The sequence below is a fragment of the Microcebus murinus genome, chromosome 1 (assembly GCF_040939455.1).
Source record: "Microcebus murinus isolate Inina chromosome 1, M.murinus_Inina_mat1.0, whole genome shotgun sequence".
Lineage (NCBI taxonomy): Eukaryota > Metazoa > Chordata > Mammalia > Primates > Cheirogaleidae > Microcebus > Microcebus murinus.
The window spans coordinates 154458952-154475626 of record NC_134104.1 but is presented as its reverse complement, the minus strand read 5'-3'; the positions used below and the strand labels follow the sequence as shown (position 1 = coordinate 154475626).

At 38.8% G+C, this 16675-nt stretch overlaps 1 protein-coding gene across 4 annotated transcripts in view; it reads right to left on the bottom strand.

Annotated features, from left to right (window-relative positions):
* The window catches only part of ARIH2 (ariadne RBR E3 ubiquitin protein ligase 2), a 55950-nt gene that overhangs the window by 23317 nt on the left and 15958 nt on the right, over positions 1 to 16675 (bottom strand). For 2 of the 4 annotated variants that reach the window (XM_076007510.1, XM_076007516.1), the window contains one exon: positions 8033 to 8078. The exons of the other annotated variants lie outside the window; for them this stretch is intronic. In XM_076007510.1, coding sequence (XP_075863625.1) covers positions 8033 to 8071 — 39 coding nt within the window. In that variant the 5' untranslated portion in view covers positions 8072 to 8078. The remainder of the gene's footprint in view (positions 1 to 8032; positions 8079 to 16675) is intronic. 4 annotated transcript variants of the gene reach the window in all.

Below are 16675 nucleotides of genomic sequence, written 5' to 3'. Positions count from 1 at the left end.
TATCAAGACAACTTATAAAAAATGGCCAAACCTTTTCTTAAAAGAAAAATGGGTCCAAGGTAGTAATCAACCACTGAAAGCCAAAAAAGACTAATGACTTATGAAGAAACAAATAATGACCAACCTTGTTTCAGAATAAACTTGCAGTTCTGTTAGATCAACATGTAAACAATGGATTAAAAGTCATATTTATTGGTTGGGCACAGTGGATCACACCTGTACTCCAAGCACTCTGGGAGGATTGCTCAAAGTCAGGAGTTTGAGACCAGCCTGAGCAAGAGCGAGACGCCGTCTCTACTAAAAATAGAAATAAATTAGCTGGACAACTAAAAATATATAGAAAATATTGCCAGGCATGGTGGCTCATGCCTGTAGTCCCAGCTACTCTGGAGGCTGAGGCAGTAGGATGGCTTGAGCCCAGGTTGCTGTGAGCGAGGCTGATGCCATAGCACTCTAGCCCGGGCAACAGAGATTCTGTCTCAAAAAAAAAAAAAAAAGTCATATATATTTATTTATGAAGGCTTGTTCTATTTCTAGAAACACTAAGGAAGACTAGAAACTAAGAACTAAGTTTCCTGTACAAAAGCCAGGAGTCTCAAGGTAATTACAGAGTAATCTGTGTCTCTAATCACAGAGACAAAACAGGCATCTACAGCTCACAGCAACCTCAAACTCCTGGGCTCAAGCTATTCTCCTGCCTCAGCCCCCCGAGCAGGAGGGACTACAGGTGCACATCACCACATCCAGCTAATTTTTTCCAGCAAACCCATTCCCCCAATCCACTATTCTCCAGAGCAAATCTCACCTTAGTCTAAACAGCAAATCTAACTGGTAGAATCTCTTTGATGGCTACTTTGGACATCCACACAACTATAAGTCAAAAACAAAGTATTTAAATATTTCATGTAGGGGCCTGGCGTGGTAACTCACACCTGTAATCCTAGCACTCTGGGAGGCCAACGCGGGTGGATTGCTCGAGGTCAGGAGTTTGAAACCAGCCTGAGCAAGAGCGAGACCCTGTCTCTACTATAAATAGAAAGAAATTAATTGGCCAACTAATATATATAAAAAAAATTAGCCGGGCATGGTGGCGCATGCCTGTGGTCCCAGCTACTTGGGAGGCTGAGGCAGGAGGATTGCCAGAGCCCAGGAGTTTGAGGTTGCTGTGAGCTAGGCTGACACCATGGCACTCACTCTAGCCTGGGCAACAAAGTGAGACACCATCTCAAAAAAAACAACAAAAAAAAAAGAATTTAAATAATGACTCTCAATAGCAAAGATAAGATGTTTTCCTATCCCACTCACCCTCCACATCATGATAAACTACATAATAAAAGTATTTTTAGGAATCATGTTTAACAATTTACATATAATACTTTAGAAAGTTTAGTGGGTCTAACTGCCAAAATCAGAAATAAAAAATCCATAGATTATTCCTGATTTTAATTCAATTTGGTTCATAATTTGAAAAGATATTGATTTCAACTGCTGAATTTCAATTTACTCAGAATTGCTAACAGTGGATATACTAAGATATTCTTTATAAAAATACACAAGGCAATATAAATTCCCTTGTTGCTAAATTCAACAAACATTTCTCATGCTTTATCTTGTTGATAGAATCTGATGCTTAAATTTCCTCTGGCTTAACTACCTGCTCTTGATCTCTGTGATGAGTCTTTTGCAGCACCTGTTCAGGTATTCTGTGTTCTGCCTCTGGTATCCCTGTCTTGGGGGGGGGGGCGGTGCACCACATTCCCACTCCTCCCAAGGCAGGACGCCTTCGACTTTTCCTCCATGTCTGACTCTTCCTTACCACTCCCACCCTCTCTTATCACCACCACTCCACTATCCAATTTCTAGTTCCTCCTTTCCCCAGTAATCCTATCAGAAGATGGGATTACTGTCACTTAGATGATGGAAAGTATCTTAATTGATAGCCTGTCTATTGTCTGGACCCCTCCACTCCACTATCCTCAGGATGAGCTTCCTGGTGCCCCTATGTAACAGTAACAATAACATAATTCTTACAGAAACCTTACACCTTGCCAGGATCTGTTCCTACTCTGCTCAAAACCCATCACTGCTCTCTGGTACATCACAGGACAAACTTTAAGCCTTTGTAGAAAAAAGTCCCCACCATTGAACAACCCCTCCACAAATACAATGAATGATTCCAGTACCCCCATATGTTTCTCTTAACTCTTTGTAGCAGATATTTATAAATTAAAGAACATAATACTGTAGAATCCATGTGTCAAAGTAGAAATCACAAGAGAAGTTAGAAAATGTTTTGAACTGAATGATAATGAAAATACAACATAATCAAATTTGTGAGATGCAGCTAATACAATGGCTAGAGGAAAATTTAGAACTGTAAATGACAAAAGGGTCCACCTTAAGAAGTCTGAAAAATATGACTAAACTCAAACTAAGTATAAAGAACAAAATAATAAAAAGAGAAATAGGCTCGCGCCTGTAATCCTAACACTCTCGGAGGCCAAGGCGTGAGGACTGCTCAAGGTCAGGAGTTCCAAACCAGCCTGAGCAAGAGCAAGACCCGACTCTACTAAAAATAGAAAGAAATTAATTGGCCAATTAAAAATATTCAGAAAAAATTAGCCAGGTATTGTGGTGCATGCCTGTAGTTCCAGCTACTCGGGAGGCTGAGGCAGTAGGATTGCTTGAGCCTGGGAGTTTGAGGTTGCTGTGAGCTAGGCTAACGCCAGGACACTCTAGCCAGTGAATAGAGCGAAACTGTGTCTCAAAAAAAAAAAAAAGAGAGAGAAATAAAATCCAAAACTAATAGCAGAAAATTAACAAAGCCTAAAAGTTTATTCTTTAAAAAGATTGACAAATTCATAAAATCTTAGCTAGAACAATTAAGAAAAAAGAACAATTAAGCCAGGCATGGTGGCTCACACCTGTAATCCTAGCACTCTGGGAGGCCGAGGCGGGCGGATTACTCGAGGTCAGGAGTTTGAAACCAGCCTGAGCAAGAGCGAGACCCCATCTCTACTATAAATAGAAAAAAATTAATTGGACAACTAATACATATAGAAAAAATTAGCCGGGCATGGTGGCACATGCCTGTAGTCTCAGCTACTTGGGAGGCTGAGGCAGCAGGATCGTTTGAGCCCAGGAGTTTGAGGTTGCTGTGAGCTAGGCTGATGCCACAGCACTCACTCTAGCCTGGGCAACAAAGGGAGACACTGTCTCAAAAAAAAAAAAAACCTCCTTAATGCAATTCACTGAATTAACAAAATAAAGGGAAAAACCCAAATGATCATTTCAACAGATGCAGAAAACCCACTTAAACAAAATTCAATACCCATTCAAGATAGTAATTCTCAGCAAATTAGGAAGAAAAGTGAACTGCCTGAATCTCATATAGGGCATCAATGAAAAACATACTCAACGATGAAACAGTCAATGCGAAGATAAGGAAATGTCGAGGGTGTACATTCTCACCATTTCATTCAACATTATACTGAGGCCCTTGCCAGTGTAATAAGACAAGAAAAACAAATAAGACATAAAGATTGGAAAAGAAGGAAATCTGTACATATTCCTAGATAAATGACTCTTTATGTAGAAAATCCTAAAGGAATCTAACAAAATTACTACTAGAATAAATGAACTTATTAGTAAGGTAGCAAAATAAAAGTCAATGTACAAAAATCAAAGGTATTTCTACGCAGCAGTGAACAAAAGGAAAATTTTTTAACAAAACACTTAAACAGGTAAAATTTATTTTAATATACTTTACTTAACCCAATATATCCAAAATATTATTTCAACATGTAACCCATAGAAAGTATTAATAAACTATTTTCATTCCTTTTTATTCCAAGTCTAGTGTATATCTTGAGGCTTACAGCACATCTCAATGCAAACTGACCATATTTCAAAGAATCATGGCCACAGTTACCATATTAGGCAGCACAGCCACAGACTGAACAAAGCAATCAAAACTGATCAAAATCAAAATCCCAGCAAGTTTTTTTGATAAAATTAATAGCTGATCTTACAACTTGTGGAAATGTAAAGGATCCAGAATATCCAAAGGAATCTTGAAAAAGAAGAGCCAAGTTGGAAGACATACCATCTAATTTCAAGAATTATGGCGGGGCACGGAGGCTCACGCCTGTAATCCTAGCACTCTGGGAGGCCAAGGTGGGCGGACTGCTTGAGGTCAGGAGTTTGAAACCAGTCTGAGCAAGAGCGAGACCCCGTCTCTACTATAAATAGAAAGAAATTAATTGGACAACTAATATATATAGAAAAAATTAGCTGGGCATGGTGGCGCATTGCCTGTAGTCCCAGGTACTCGGGAGGCTGAGGCAGAAGGATCGCTTGAGCCCAGGAGTTTGAGGTTGCTGTGAGCTAGGCTGATGCCAATAGCACTCACTCTAGCCTAGGCAACAAAGCGAGACTCTATCTCAAAAAAAAAAAGAAAAAAAAAAAGAATTACTATAAAGCTACAGTAATCAAGACAATAGAGACAATGGCTTAAGTACAGACATACAGATCACTGGAACTTCAAAGTCCAGAAGTAAACTCACATTTATGGTCAATTTTCAGCAAAGGTGCCAATATAATTCAATGGAAGAAAAAACAAGTCTTTTCAACAAATGTTTCCACAGAATAATTGAATTGTTTATACAAAACAAACAAAACATAGAATGTAGACCCTTACTTTGTACCACACAAAATTAACCCAAAATTGTTCATATATCTAAATGTAAAACCTAAAACTATAAAACTTTAGAAGTAAAGATAGAAGAAAATCTTTGAGACCTCGGTTTAGGCAGATTTCTTAGATATGACACTGGAAGCATAATCCTTAAAAGAAAAAAAAAGATAAACTGGACTTCATTAAAATTAAACTTTTACTCTTCAAAAGACATAATTAAGAAAATGAAGACAGGCCACAGGCTGGGAGAAATCATATATCTGATAAAGATATTAGATACATAAAGAATTCTTGCAACTCAATAAGGGATACAACCCAATTTTTAAAAATAAACAAATGATTTGAACAGTTATTTTACCACAAAAAGTATGAATAGCAAATAAGCATAAGGAAAGATCAATAATTATAGTAATGACTAATGACATTAGTCATTATGCAACGTATATCGAAACCACAAAATACCACTTCACACTCACTAGAATGATTATAATCAAAAGACCAAAAATATCAAGGGTTACCAAGGATGTAGAGAGACTGGAACCTTTATATAATGCTGGTGGGAATGTAAAATAGTAGAGCCACCTTAGAAAACAGTTGGCATTTTCTTAAAATGTTAAACATACACTTACATGTGACCCAGCAATCTTAGTTATCCATACAAGAGAAATGAAAACATGTCTAGATTAAGCCCTGAACATGGTCAAAGCAGCAGATTTTGTAATAGCCAAAAACTGGAAACAACCCAAATGTCCACCAATTGATGAATGAATGGATTAAAAAAAGTGATATATCCAATGAAAAATCATTATTGAACAATAAAAAGGAGCACACTACTGACATGTGATACCATATGGATGAACCTCAAAAACATTACGTCAAGAGAAAGAACCAGGCAACAAGAGAGTGCATATGGTATGATTCCATTTATATAAAATTTCTAGAAAAGGCAAAACCAGAAGATCAGTAGTTGCTTGGGGCTGGGAGTAGGAACTGACCACAAACGGACACAAGGGAACTTTTTCGGTTACAAAAATGTTCTAAAACTCGGATGGTGGTAATGGTTTCATAGTTGTATAAATTTACTAAAACTCATATAATGGTATACTTTAAAATGGATGAGTTTAATGGTATGTAGATACTTCAATAAGGCTGTTTAAAAAATAAAGTTGATTGATGGATAAATGAAGCAAATGTAACAACAGATTAGCAACTGCATAATATAGATGGTAGGTATATGGATGCCCACTGTACAAGTCTTTAAATTTCTTTTGTATGTTTTACATTTTTCATAATAAAAGTTGGGGGGTAAGGTTTGCCAGATTTAATTCAATGGCAATCACTTACATAATCAAATGTCACAATATACAAAGGGTTGACTTATATACTACTGTGTCAAATACCTCACTTTGACTTTTTACATATAATTCTCAAAAGAACAAATTTCCCTTTACAGTTTTAACATAGTTTTGAGCAAAGGTCAACTTTGATACATTGTGAAAAATATATAACGACCCATGTCATAAAATTTCCACATGGGTCTATAATGCTGATAACTTCACAACATTCTCTCTGGCTTTTTCTCCAACTCCCTGAGCAAGGATTTAGTATTCCATTGTATGCTCTGCTCCCAGTCTGCCAGCTCCATAAATGTCACTTCTCCACAGGCACAGCTCTCAGGCCTGCCTTCTTCTCATTCCCTGGCCTTTTTTTGAGCAATCACATTTGTGCCTACACCAGAGTATATGAACATAAACCATAGACTCCTCTCTTTTTACTGGGAGCTGGGAAAGGGACTACAACTGAGCAAGTTGGGGAGTGGGGCATGCACAAAGTTCATCAGAGTGAAGAGTGCCCTCAAGTTTAACAAAGAGTGAAAGATGCCCTCAAGTTTTTATGGGGTCAGAGCAGAAGCCAGGCGCAGCACATCTTCCCTGCTTTTCTTCCCTCTTTCCCTATACCTTCCAAACCTGCATCACAATGGGTCAGAAGCTGCTGAGAAGCTTTCTCTCTTCAGTTGCCATTTACCCTAGACATTGCTCTGCATTACCTACAGGCTTCAATCCAATATGGCTTTGTTTTGCCATTGCATTTACAATCTCAACATCCTCAGATAGTTTCCAGATCTTTATTTCAAGAAGTATTTAGCTACATGCATGTCAAAAAGGACTTAGCTTCTGGTCATGAGTATTTTCCAAAGGTCATAGGCAAACATCTGTCATCCTCCATAGTCTGTGTTTGATAGAAGCTTGAAGGACATCTCTCTAACACAGGCCCTAAAACATGTTCAGTAGTTTCCGTTTGGTTACACTGTGCATAGATATCTAAAGGAGTAGATAACTGCTTGGGAGTAAAGTTCTGACTTTACCCACTACTACCATTAAGCAGTTCCTGACATGGTTAGCAGCACATAAATCTACAACCTCAGCATTTCATAAAATGTTCTGAAGCCATTTCCTTCTACAATCTTAGGCTTTACAGACTAGGGAAATGAAATCAAACTGTCAGCTTAGAATGGAGACTACCTTAATAAGATAAAACTTCTGAATCTCTGTGCCCTCTGACTCACTCACTGCAAGGAGACAGCTACAGGGTTTTGGAATCTTAGATAAGGTGACTGCAATAGCAATTTGGTTGTGGGCTTACACAAACAATTCTGTGACTTGCTACCTGCCTCTGTTTCAACTTTATTCAGTGTATATTTTCTCCACTAGGTCCCTATGCAGAAAGCAGATTAATGTGAAATCATTTTTCCAATCACAAGTCCCAAGTCCACCTGAAGTTTGTTAGTAAATGACAGCTACAAATTTATTTCCCTCCTCCCCTCCAAATTCAAGTAAGTCTCTAACAAAATTTTAAATTAATCACTGGAACAAACATTTGAATCCCCTGACCACAAAGAACTTAAAATAGCAGAGCAAGATAAATCGTGCTACTGAAGGAACACTAAGCAAGTATAACATTCAGGACCCTTTCTAGTACACAGCCAATATCTTATTTTTGGGAAAAACGTTTTAAGAGTTTCAAGAAATTTAACAGTTATCACTCCACACCCCAAAGCACTTGGATAGTTTAATATTCAAAATAATACATAGAAAATACTAATTTTATGTAAGGATCAAGGCACACACTGAATAGCCTCTGCTCCTGACAATAGTTCCCCAAGGAAATCCATGAAAATGATTAATTGCTTCTTTATCTTTTTAGTATCCTATAGATGGCTTAAGATGTCCAGCCCTCAGGGACAAGTCAACAACATAGCTTGCAAATAGATTTTTCCCCCAGAAAAAAGAAATCCAGCAGCCCACCAAAACTGTCACCAGCCCTTCCCACACTTACCAGTGCCATAGGGAGGATGCAGCTGATGGCAGTGAGCATCAACGGCCTGAAAAAATACAGGTGGTAGTTTCAATTTTTATTTAGAATTCTTACTTGCCAACTGCCTGAAATCTTTTAAGCCTACATGAATGGTTCTTCATGCCTCAGCCTGTGTTAAGCCACTTCATGGTCCAATCACATTTGTTAACAAATGCTAGTGGTCACTCACTAAAAAGCAGAAATGAAGAAAAGGAGTGAACTGTGGGCCAGCTTCTGGGCCTGGGATAGAAAGGGACATGATATAGGAAAACCACCTTAAAGAGATCAAGATGGATGGATTTAGGTCTTGGGGGTCAGGGATAGTAGGCAGGAAGGCAAGACGGTACTAGAGGGATAAGAGGAAGAAAGAAGGTTAAAGCACAGAGACAAAGGAGTAGGTGAACAGCAGCTTAGAATGGGGCAATATCAGCATTGGTAATGGTGGTGGTAGTGGGGTCCCAAAGGGCTTCTGATCTTAGATAAGGCTCACCCCTAATTTAAATGGTGGGATTTCACTTCTCCCATACTCTACACCTACATCTACTCTCAGCCTCTAAAAGGTCAGCTCTCCAACACCTGATCATAACTTTGCCCCCTTTCATTTTTCTTCACAGGTCCATGGAGGGAAGGCTGACTTGTAGTCAAGGCAACCACATGTGATACATGCTTTTAAATCTGATTAGTAACACAAATTTGAAGGTTTCTCATCAGTCTAACTTTAATTTAGTCTTAATTGCCATGGTCTCCAATCATTAAAAATCAATACCAAAAAAAAGGGCCTTACTCAATGGAAGGTTATTTATGCAAAACATGATAATATAAAAAAATATGAAAGTCATCACTCGACCATGAGGGTAGATTTTTTTTATTATGAAAAATTTCAAATATCTACAAAAGTGAAGAGTATAATGAAACCCATGTACTCATCACCCTGCTCCAACACCAACCGACTTGTAGCCAGGCCCAATGTATCTCCATTCCAACCCTCCCCTCTCCCTTCAGATTACTGTGAAGCAAATCCCAACCAACTCTTCTGGGGTGCATTTAATTGAAAATCTTCTATGAAGTACTTAGTAGTGAAGGCTGGTTCTAGACCCTTCTAGAATTCTAACAGATTTCCAGGCATCTAATAGATGCCACATAGGCAGGATGACTATCATTTCAGCAAATGAAGGTAACGTCCAGCAACCACAATCCAAAGAAATGCAGATGAGAGATGATAGCAAATGAACTGCGCATAGAACTAAAAGTTGAGATTCCATTCCTGCAGCCACAACCCATCTTGTCCAAAAATGATTTCAAAAAAATGCTCTTGTCTTGTGAGGAGACAAAGAGAGGGAATAGCAGCTAGGCAGTACCATCCAGATCCTCCCTCTTCTCTAGAGGGAGGACAGAGACCAGCACATATCTTAATGACAAAGACACAGATTCCAACAGCATGTTTCAATGACAGATCTACCCAACTGACTGCAATCCTTAGCTACCCCTTTAACTATGTTTAAAACATATAATCCTATTTTTATAACCCTTCTGTTTATGTAAAACTCCATAAACAAAAAGGAACAGAATGAAAACTCCTTGAGGGAAGAGATTTGTTGACTGTCTCCTTCTCTGCCATAATTAAGAATCTGGAACAATGCCTGTGGCAGCACTAGACCCCATATGCAAACACCACCCTCTGCCCATCTCTAGGGTTCAATCTCAAATCATCACACACCTACAGCCTCCTCCAGAGCACATAAAAGCATCAAGGCCTTCCAAGCCACAAGAATGCACAATCTAGCAGGAGAGGCCAGATACAGCTCCTCTGAGGAAGCTAAAAAAGGACAGAGGGCTGAGCTGACTCCTGGGGATTACAAGAAGAATAGTGATGCTGACAGGAGGTTTAAAGGGCAAAAATCAACTATACAGGTTAGGGAGAGGAGCGATAGAAAGGAGCTCAGACTGGAGCCTAAAGAATGTACTCTAAGTTTTTCAGCAGAGCAAAATAATCAAAGAGGTGTATTCAGTGTATAAATCAGAAAAATATGAATTGGAAGTAGAAAAGGTTTCATTATTTATGCCTCCTCTCTCACCATTCTAAAAAAGGAGGGGAAGAAATTAAAGACAAAGAGACTTTTAAGTTCTTTTAAGGCAGAAGTCAAACTATTTTTCCCATTTCTTCCAGCATCTACCTGAAAGTTAAAACAGAAGAAATTCAGGAGGCATTTGTCTATTGGGAAACAATTCTTTTTTTTTTTTTTTTTTTCTTTTTTTTTAGATCACCTCCCTGTTTGGAGGGAAACAATTCTTAACCTACCCCAATCACCAATAAACAAATAAAATCAAATGGTTCAAAACAGCACTTTGAGCAGAGTGCAGTGGCTTATACATATAACCCTAACACTTTGGGAGGCTGAGGCAGGAGGATTGCTTAAGGCCAGGAGTTTGAAACCAGACTGAGCAACAAGAGAGACTACCATCCCTACAAAAAATAGAAAAATTAGCTGGAATGATGGCATACACCTGTAGCCCCAGCAACTCAGGAGGCTGAGGCAGGAGGATAGCTTGAGCCCAGGAGTCTGAGGTTGTAGTGAGCTATGACAACACTATTTCTCTCTGGCCTAAGCAATAGAGTGAGACACTGTCTCCCCTTCCTCCCAACAAAAAGCACTTTAATGAAAAGGAAAAACAACAATGCCACCCCATTCCTCTCTACAATCACCAATCTTCCTATCCAGAAGAAAGCTATTCCTGTCATTTGTCTAAGTTCTTCTGGTTGTTACCAACGTCACTGAGAGTACTCCCATAACTCTCAACTTACACTGTTCTCTACCTCTCCCTTTAGACCCCATCACTATTTTTAGGTCCTCTATCTGTTACCTTTGTAACTTTACAATACTGTTCACAGGACCAGAATTGTATTTCTTTCCCTGTGGTGCCAAGGTCACTACCCTTGGAACACTCAAAGGAGAATGTTCAAACATTAGTCACAACTACATTATTTACTCAACACCAACTACTCACATTTGTGCCACGTATGTGGCTTTGTATTTAGATCATGATGTTTTGTGTAGTTCTGCTTTGCATGGATATCCTAACCCTCTTGCACCTTATAAAAAGTTCTATGGTTTCTTCACCATAACCCTATTATTTTCCAGCTTCTTCATTCTATCTACTGCTTGGAATCTACTCCATTCCTATCCTTGAAGAAGTTTTTCTTGGATCTCACTAAAATTCTGTTCAAATTTGGGCTGAATCTTTTCCAGGCCCATTCTAAAGCTGACTATCATGGACTACTATTAGTCCAATAAAATGGATAGTTCAACCATTTTCATTTCTTATATTCTTTATCTTTCTCTTTTTTGGTTTTCATTTTCAAGTAACTACTTCATAAAAGGTACAAGGAAAACACATTTTGGGAGTCCTTGTATCTCTGAAAACAAGTTTATTTTACAATGACAGAATTCTAGGTTCAAAATCATTTTTTTCTCAAGATTATAAAGACTGTTGCTCCACTGTCTACTGGTTGGTTGGCTGTCACCTCTGCTGATGAGTTGTCTGATTTCCATTTCTTGTTGAAGAGCTGGTCTTCTTTTTTTTTGAGACAGAGTCTCGCTTTCTTGCCTCGGCTAGAGTGAGTGCCGTGGCGTCAGCCTAGCTCACAGCAACCTCAAACTCCTGGGCTCAAGCGATCCTCCTGCCCCAGCCTCCCAAGTAGCTGGGACTACAGGCACGAGCCACCATGCCCGGCTGATTTTTATATTATATATATTAGTTGGCCAATTAATTTCTTTCTATTTTTATGGTAGAGACGGGGTCTCGCTCAGGCTGGTTTTGAACTCCTGACCTTGAGCAATCCGCCTACCTCGGCCTCCCAGAGTGCTAGGATTACAGGCGTGAGCCACCGCGCCCGGCCCAAGAGCTGGTCTTCTTTATGAAAACTTTTAAAAAGGTTTTCTCTCTCTCTCTCTCTTTTTATTTTTGAGACAGAGTCTCGCTTTGTTGCCCAGGCTAGAGTGAGTGCCGTGGCGTCAGCCTAGCTCACAGCAACCTCAAACTCCTGGGCTCAAGCGATCCTCCTGTCTCAGCCTCCAGAGTAGCTGGGACTACAGGCATGCACCACCATGCCCGGCTAATTTTTTCTATATATATTAGTTGGCCAATTAATTTCTTTCTATTTATAGTAGAGTGGGGGTCTCGCTCTTGCTCAGGCTGGTTTCGAACTCCTGACCTCGAGCAATCCGCCCGCCTCAGCCTCCCAGAATGCTAGGATTACAGGCGTGAGCCACCGCGCCCGGCCTCTCTCTCTCCTTGCTCTTCTGAAATTTCAGTGACAATTCTTATAGTGGATCTTTATCCTTCTGGGCAATGGGTAGGCCCTTTCAATACGAAAATTATAGACTGTTCCTCTCTTTGGCTCCTAGAAATTTTCTTTTAATTATGTTTTTAATATTATCCTCCCTTCAATTTTTTAAAAACACTTTTTGTAGAGATGGGGTCTCTCTCTGTTGCTCAGGCTGGTCTTGAACTCCTGGCCTCAAGTGATTCTCCCACCTTGGCCTCCCAAAGTGCTAGGGATACAGGCATAAGCCAGAGTGCCTGGCTCTCCCTTCAATTTTTTTTTGTTCTCAATTCCCAGAAAGTCTAGTGATGTCAGATCCCATGGATTGATCTATGCCTTGTTTTTTTCACATATAGTTCTTTGCCTGTTTTTTGGCCTTATATTAAGAGATTCTTGAATTTATCTTCTGATCTATGGAATAGTTTTTAATTTGGCAAATGTATAATTAAGTCCATGAGCTCTTTTTATTTTCTGTTTCTTCCTGATGGCATCTGTTTGTTTTATGGATGCCACATCTTCAATATTCTAGAGGATACTAAGTAGTGTGCTTTTAAAACTAAGCAAAATTATCTATTAGTCTGTTTCAATTTTTCTGTGTTTCTTTCATTTTGAATGTTTTCCTCAAATGTCTGGTGATTCTTGGTTAGCCATTCACATTACGAGACAAAGAGTCACCATAAAAAGGAATGAAGTACTGATACATGCTACAACTTGGATAAACTTCAAAAATTTTATGCTAAGTAAAAGCAGCCATACACAAAAGCCCATATATTACATGATTCCATTTATATGACATAGAGTATAGGTAAATTCACAGAGACAGAGAGCAGATCAATGATTGCTAGGGGAGTGGGAGTAATTGCTTAATGAGTACTGAGTTTCTTCCTAAGGTAATGGGAACATTCTAGAACTAGATGGAGATAATTGTACATTATGAATGTACTAAATGCAACTGAACTATATACTTTAAATGGTTAATTTTATGTTCTGTGAATATACCTCAATGTTTTTAGAAGGAGGGATCAGGAAAATGAATTCTAAGCTCTGTGAGTATGAACAGAATCTGTCAACTGATAAGCTTTCTTTTAGAGTGAACAAGCAGCAGCAGCTATTGCTCAAAAATCAAGGGCCCCCAAGATGATAAATAAGTCCAGTCGAATCTCACACTCTAAGGGCTCTATTTCTCCCCAGTTTATTCTATTTTTTTCACATAAGCAGATTTTTTGGCCTAGAAACCAAGTGGGGTCAGGGTTAACTGTTCTGTATACAGACCTTTAATTAATCTCCCCATTTGTAGCACACTTACCTATTCCAGCCTTTGTCTGTCCAATCAGAGCCCAGAGCCTCTTCAAAATTTGCTGGACAGACTTTCTCCCATTTGCAATGATGTCCCTACGTGACACCCCACTTGAACCATTCTCTCTTTTTTTTTGAGACAGAGTCTCACTCTGTTGCCTGGACTAGAGTACCATGGCGTCAGCCTAGCTCACAGCAACCTCAAACTCCTGGGCTCAAGCAATCCTTCTGCCTCAGCCTCCCGAGTAGCTGGGACTACAGGCATGCGCCACCATGCCCAGCTAATTTTTTTCTATATATTTTTAGTTGGCCAATTAATTTCTATTAATAGTAGAGATAGGCTCTCGCTCTTGCTCACACTGGTTTCGAACTCCTGACCTTGAGCAATCTGCCCGCCTTGGCCTCCCAGAGTGCTAGGATTACAGGAGTGAGCGACTACGCCCGACCCCATTCTCTTTGATAATATGAGTTCATAACATGTTAAGAGCCTTCACTTTCATTTTCATGCTATTTAAAAATGGAGGGACACCCCCATTTTTACCTCATCCTCTTTAATATTCTCTCTCTCCCTGCCCTCTCCAGTCTTCTATACAACTGCTGACTTACTTTCCTTTATTATAGATTAGTCTGCATTTTCTAGAACTTTATATGATTGACAACACAAAGGTTTTACTCTTTTTTTCCCCTTGGGTTCCCTCATGTGGCATATTTATTTTAAGGTTTACCAATGATGCTAAAGGAGTAGTTCATTCTTTTTATATTGCTGAGAAGTATGTTATTCTATAGATATGTCATTATTTGTTTATCTGTCTATGGATATTTGGGCTGTTTCCAGTTTTGGCTATGTCAAATAAAACTGCTACAGACATGTGACTATCAAAACAAACAAATAAAAACAAACAGAGAGGTCCCAAAGCTGAGTGCAGCCAACCATCTGGAAGCAGAAGCCAGTGTTAATAAGCTTGCAAAAAAAAAGATTTGGTGTGTTCTACTACAGTATCATAAAATTCAAAATTTTTCAGGACCATGGCCATAGAAGTTGGAATCCGCTAAGGAGTGTGTAATAACTCACCTGCCAAATCAACTAGCCCTGAAAAGTGGATGGTATAAAAATTTTAATTTAAAAACATATTGTATTTATGGTTGTAGATACCATTAGCCATCTTTACAGCTACTCATTATCAGTAAGGACCTAGAACCCTCTTTAATCTTTTCTTCACTAAATACTCATTTATTTATAACTATTGATAAGTAAATTTTTAAACAAGAATATAAAAACACAGTATGACTTTGCACAGTGGAACCTCTAAACAGTTTGTACGCATGTCAAAATAAGTTAGAATGAAATTCATCCAGGAGTTTCCAAGTCAGCCAAGAAGCTGCACACCTCTTTTGAGAAGGTTGGAGAGGAGTGAGGTCAGGAGCATTGTCAAGACCACCCTCCAGCTCAAATTGTGAGTTTTATTGTTTCCTCTTCTTAGTTTTGCTGATGTCAAAGGCACAAGGTAGGGGGTGGTTCAAGTATAAAACTTTTCAGAGAGTCAGTGCTGATGGCTACACTGGGGAAGGAGAGCCCCTACCTTGAGGGTTAAATCTTCTCCTTTAGGTTTCCAGTACCACTTTTATCCTGATAATCAATGAACTATGAAGTTACATTTAGACATTAAAAATACTACAGGAAGTCTACCCAACTTGTGAGTATAGCTAGGTTTATATTCTACTTCCACCCTGGTTACAAAACCAGTACACTCCAAACTCTGGACATGTTCTTTTAGCAACCAAAGCAAGCAAGCAATCCTCCCTTTTCATTTGAATAACCGGAATCACTTCACATTTTGTACTTCCACATGAATATAAAAGGCCGTGGCCTCATCCCTGAAAATTGTTTCATTACAACTGTATGAAGTTCAAGTTTGTGTGTCAAAATTGCCAAAACTAATTCTGATATGCACCACAAGCTAGGAACCACACATCTGTTAGGTTTACACCATCACTACTTAGAGGTCAGCTGACTTCATAAAAAAGCCCTTTGACAAGAATATCTTCTGTTTACAAATGGGAGCATACAGTAGTAGAGTTTGGGATTAAATTCTCAACTTTTGCATTTATTGACATGGGCTCAAACAGATCAACAACAAGCAACACTTACTGAAAACAAAACATAATCAGCATTTCTGCTAGGTGCTAATATGCAAAGAAAAAATGTGGACCTCTATTTCAAAGAGTTTACATCCTGGCTTACAAACAACTAATTGACAATCATTGTAAGTACATACCAAAAAACATGCACAATGTGGTACAGTCAAGGGTGACAGACTCTTTCTGAGGGTCAGGGAGGGATTCATGGGAGCAGAGAATCAAGGGTAAATCCTCTCTTTCCAGCTTGGTAGATGGTGGTACCAACAATTAAGATAGACAATCCAAGAAGCCAAGCTTAACAGCATTGGATATATTTCTTATAAAAGAAGGCAATGCTATCTACAGACTGGGAAATGATGATGAGAACTTTGAAGAGACTGTTAAAGGCCTAAAATAAGAGATAAAAGAAATGAAATCAGGTAGAGCTGACCAGGAAAGAAACTGCTAATCAAAGAGAACAACTTTTCTAGATAAACATCACACTTTGTTCACAATTATAGGAATAGCTCTGTTCTGTTAAAATCTCCAAACAAATCTCTTGCTCGTCCTGCCTCTATTTTTCTCTACTTATGGTTGACAATTTAGTTATCATTGTGAAACCATTCTTGTTTATAAAGATTTGTGATAGTTCAAGGAAAAGGAACACAATATAAGCTTCACGTTCTGACAGTTAATGTCAGTTTATGTAATAAAGCCACACAGCAGATACATTTCAGTAAGAACAAGATGTTCCTCACTCTGTACCTTTCTCAAATCTTTGCTACAATTTTTCCGTTTTGTGTAGACAAATCTAATCTTTCAAATTTTTCCTAGAGTAGCAGGGGCAAAGACAAAGTTAAAAAAAAAAAAGAGGATTAGATTGGGAA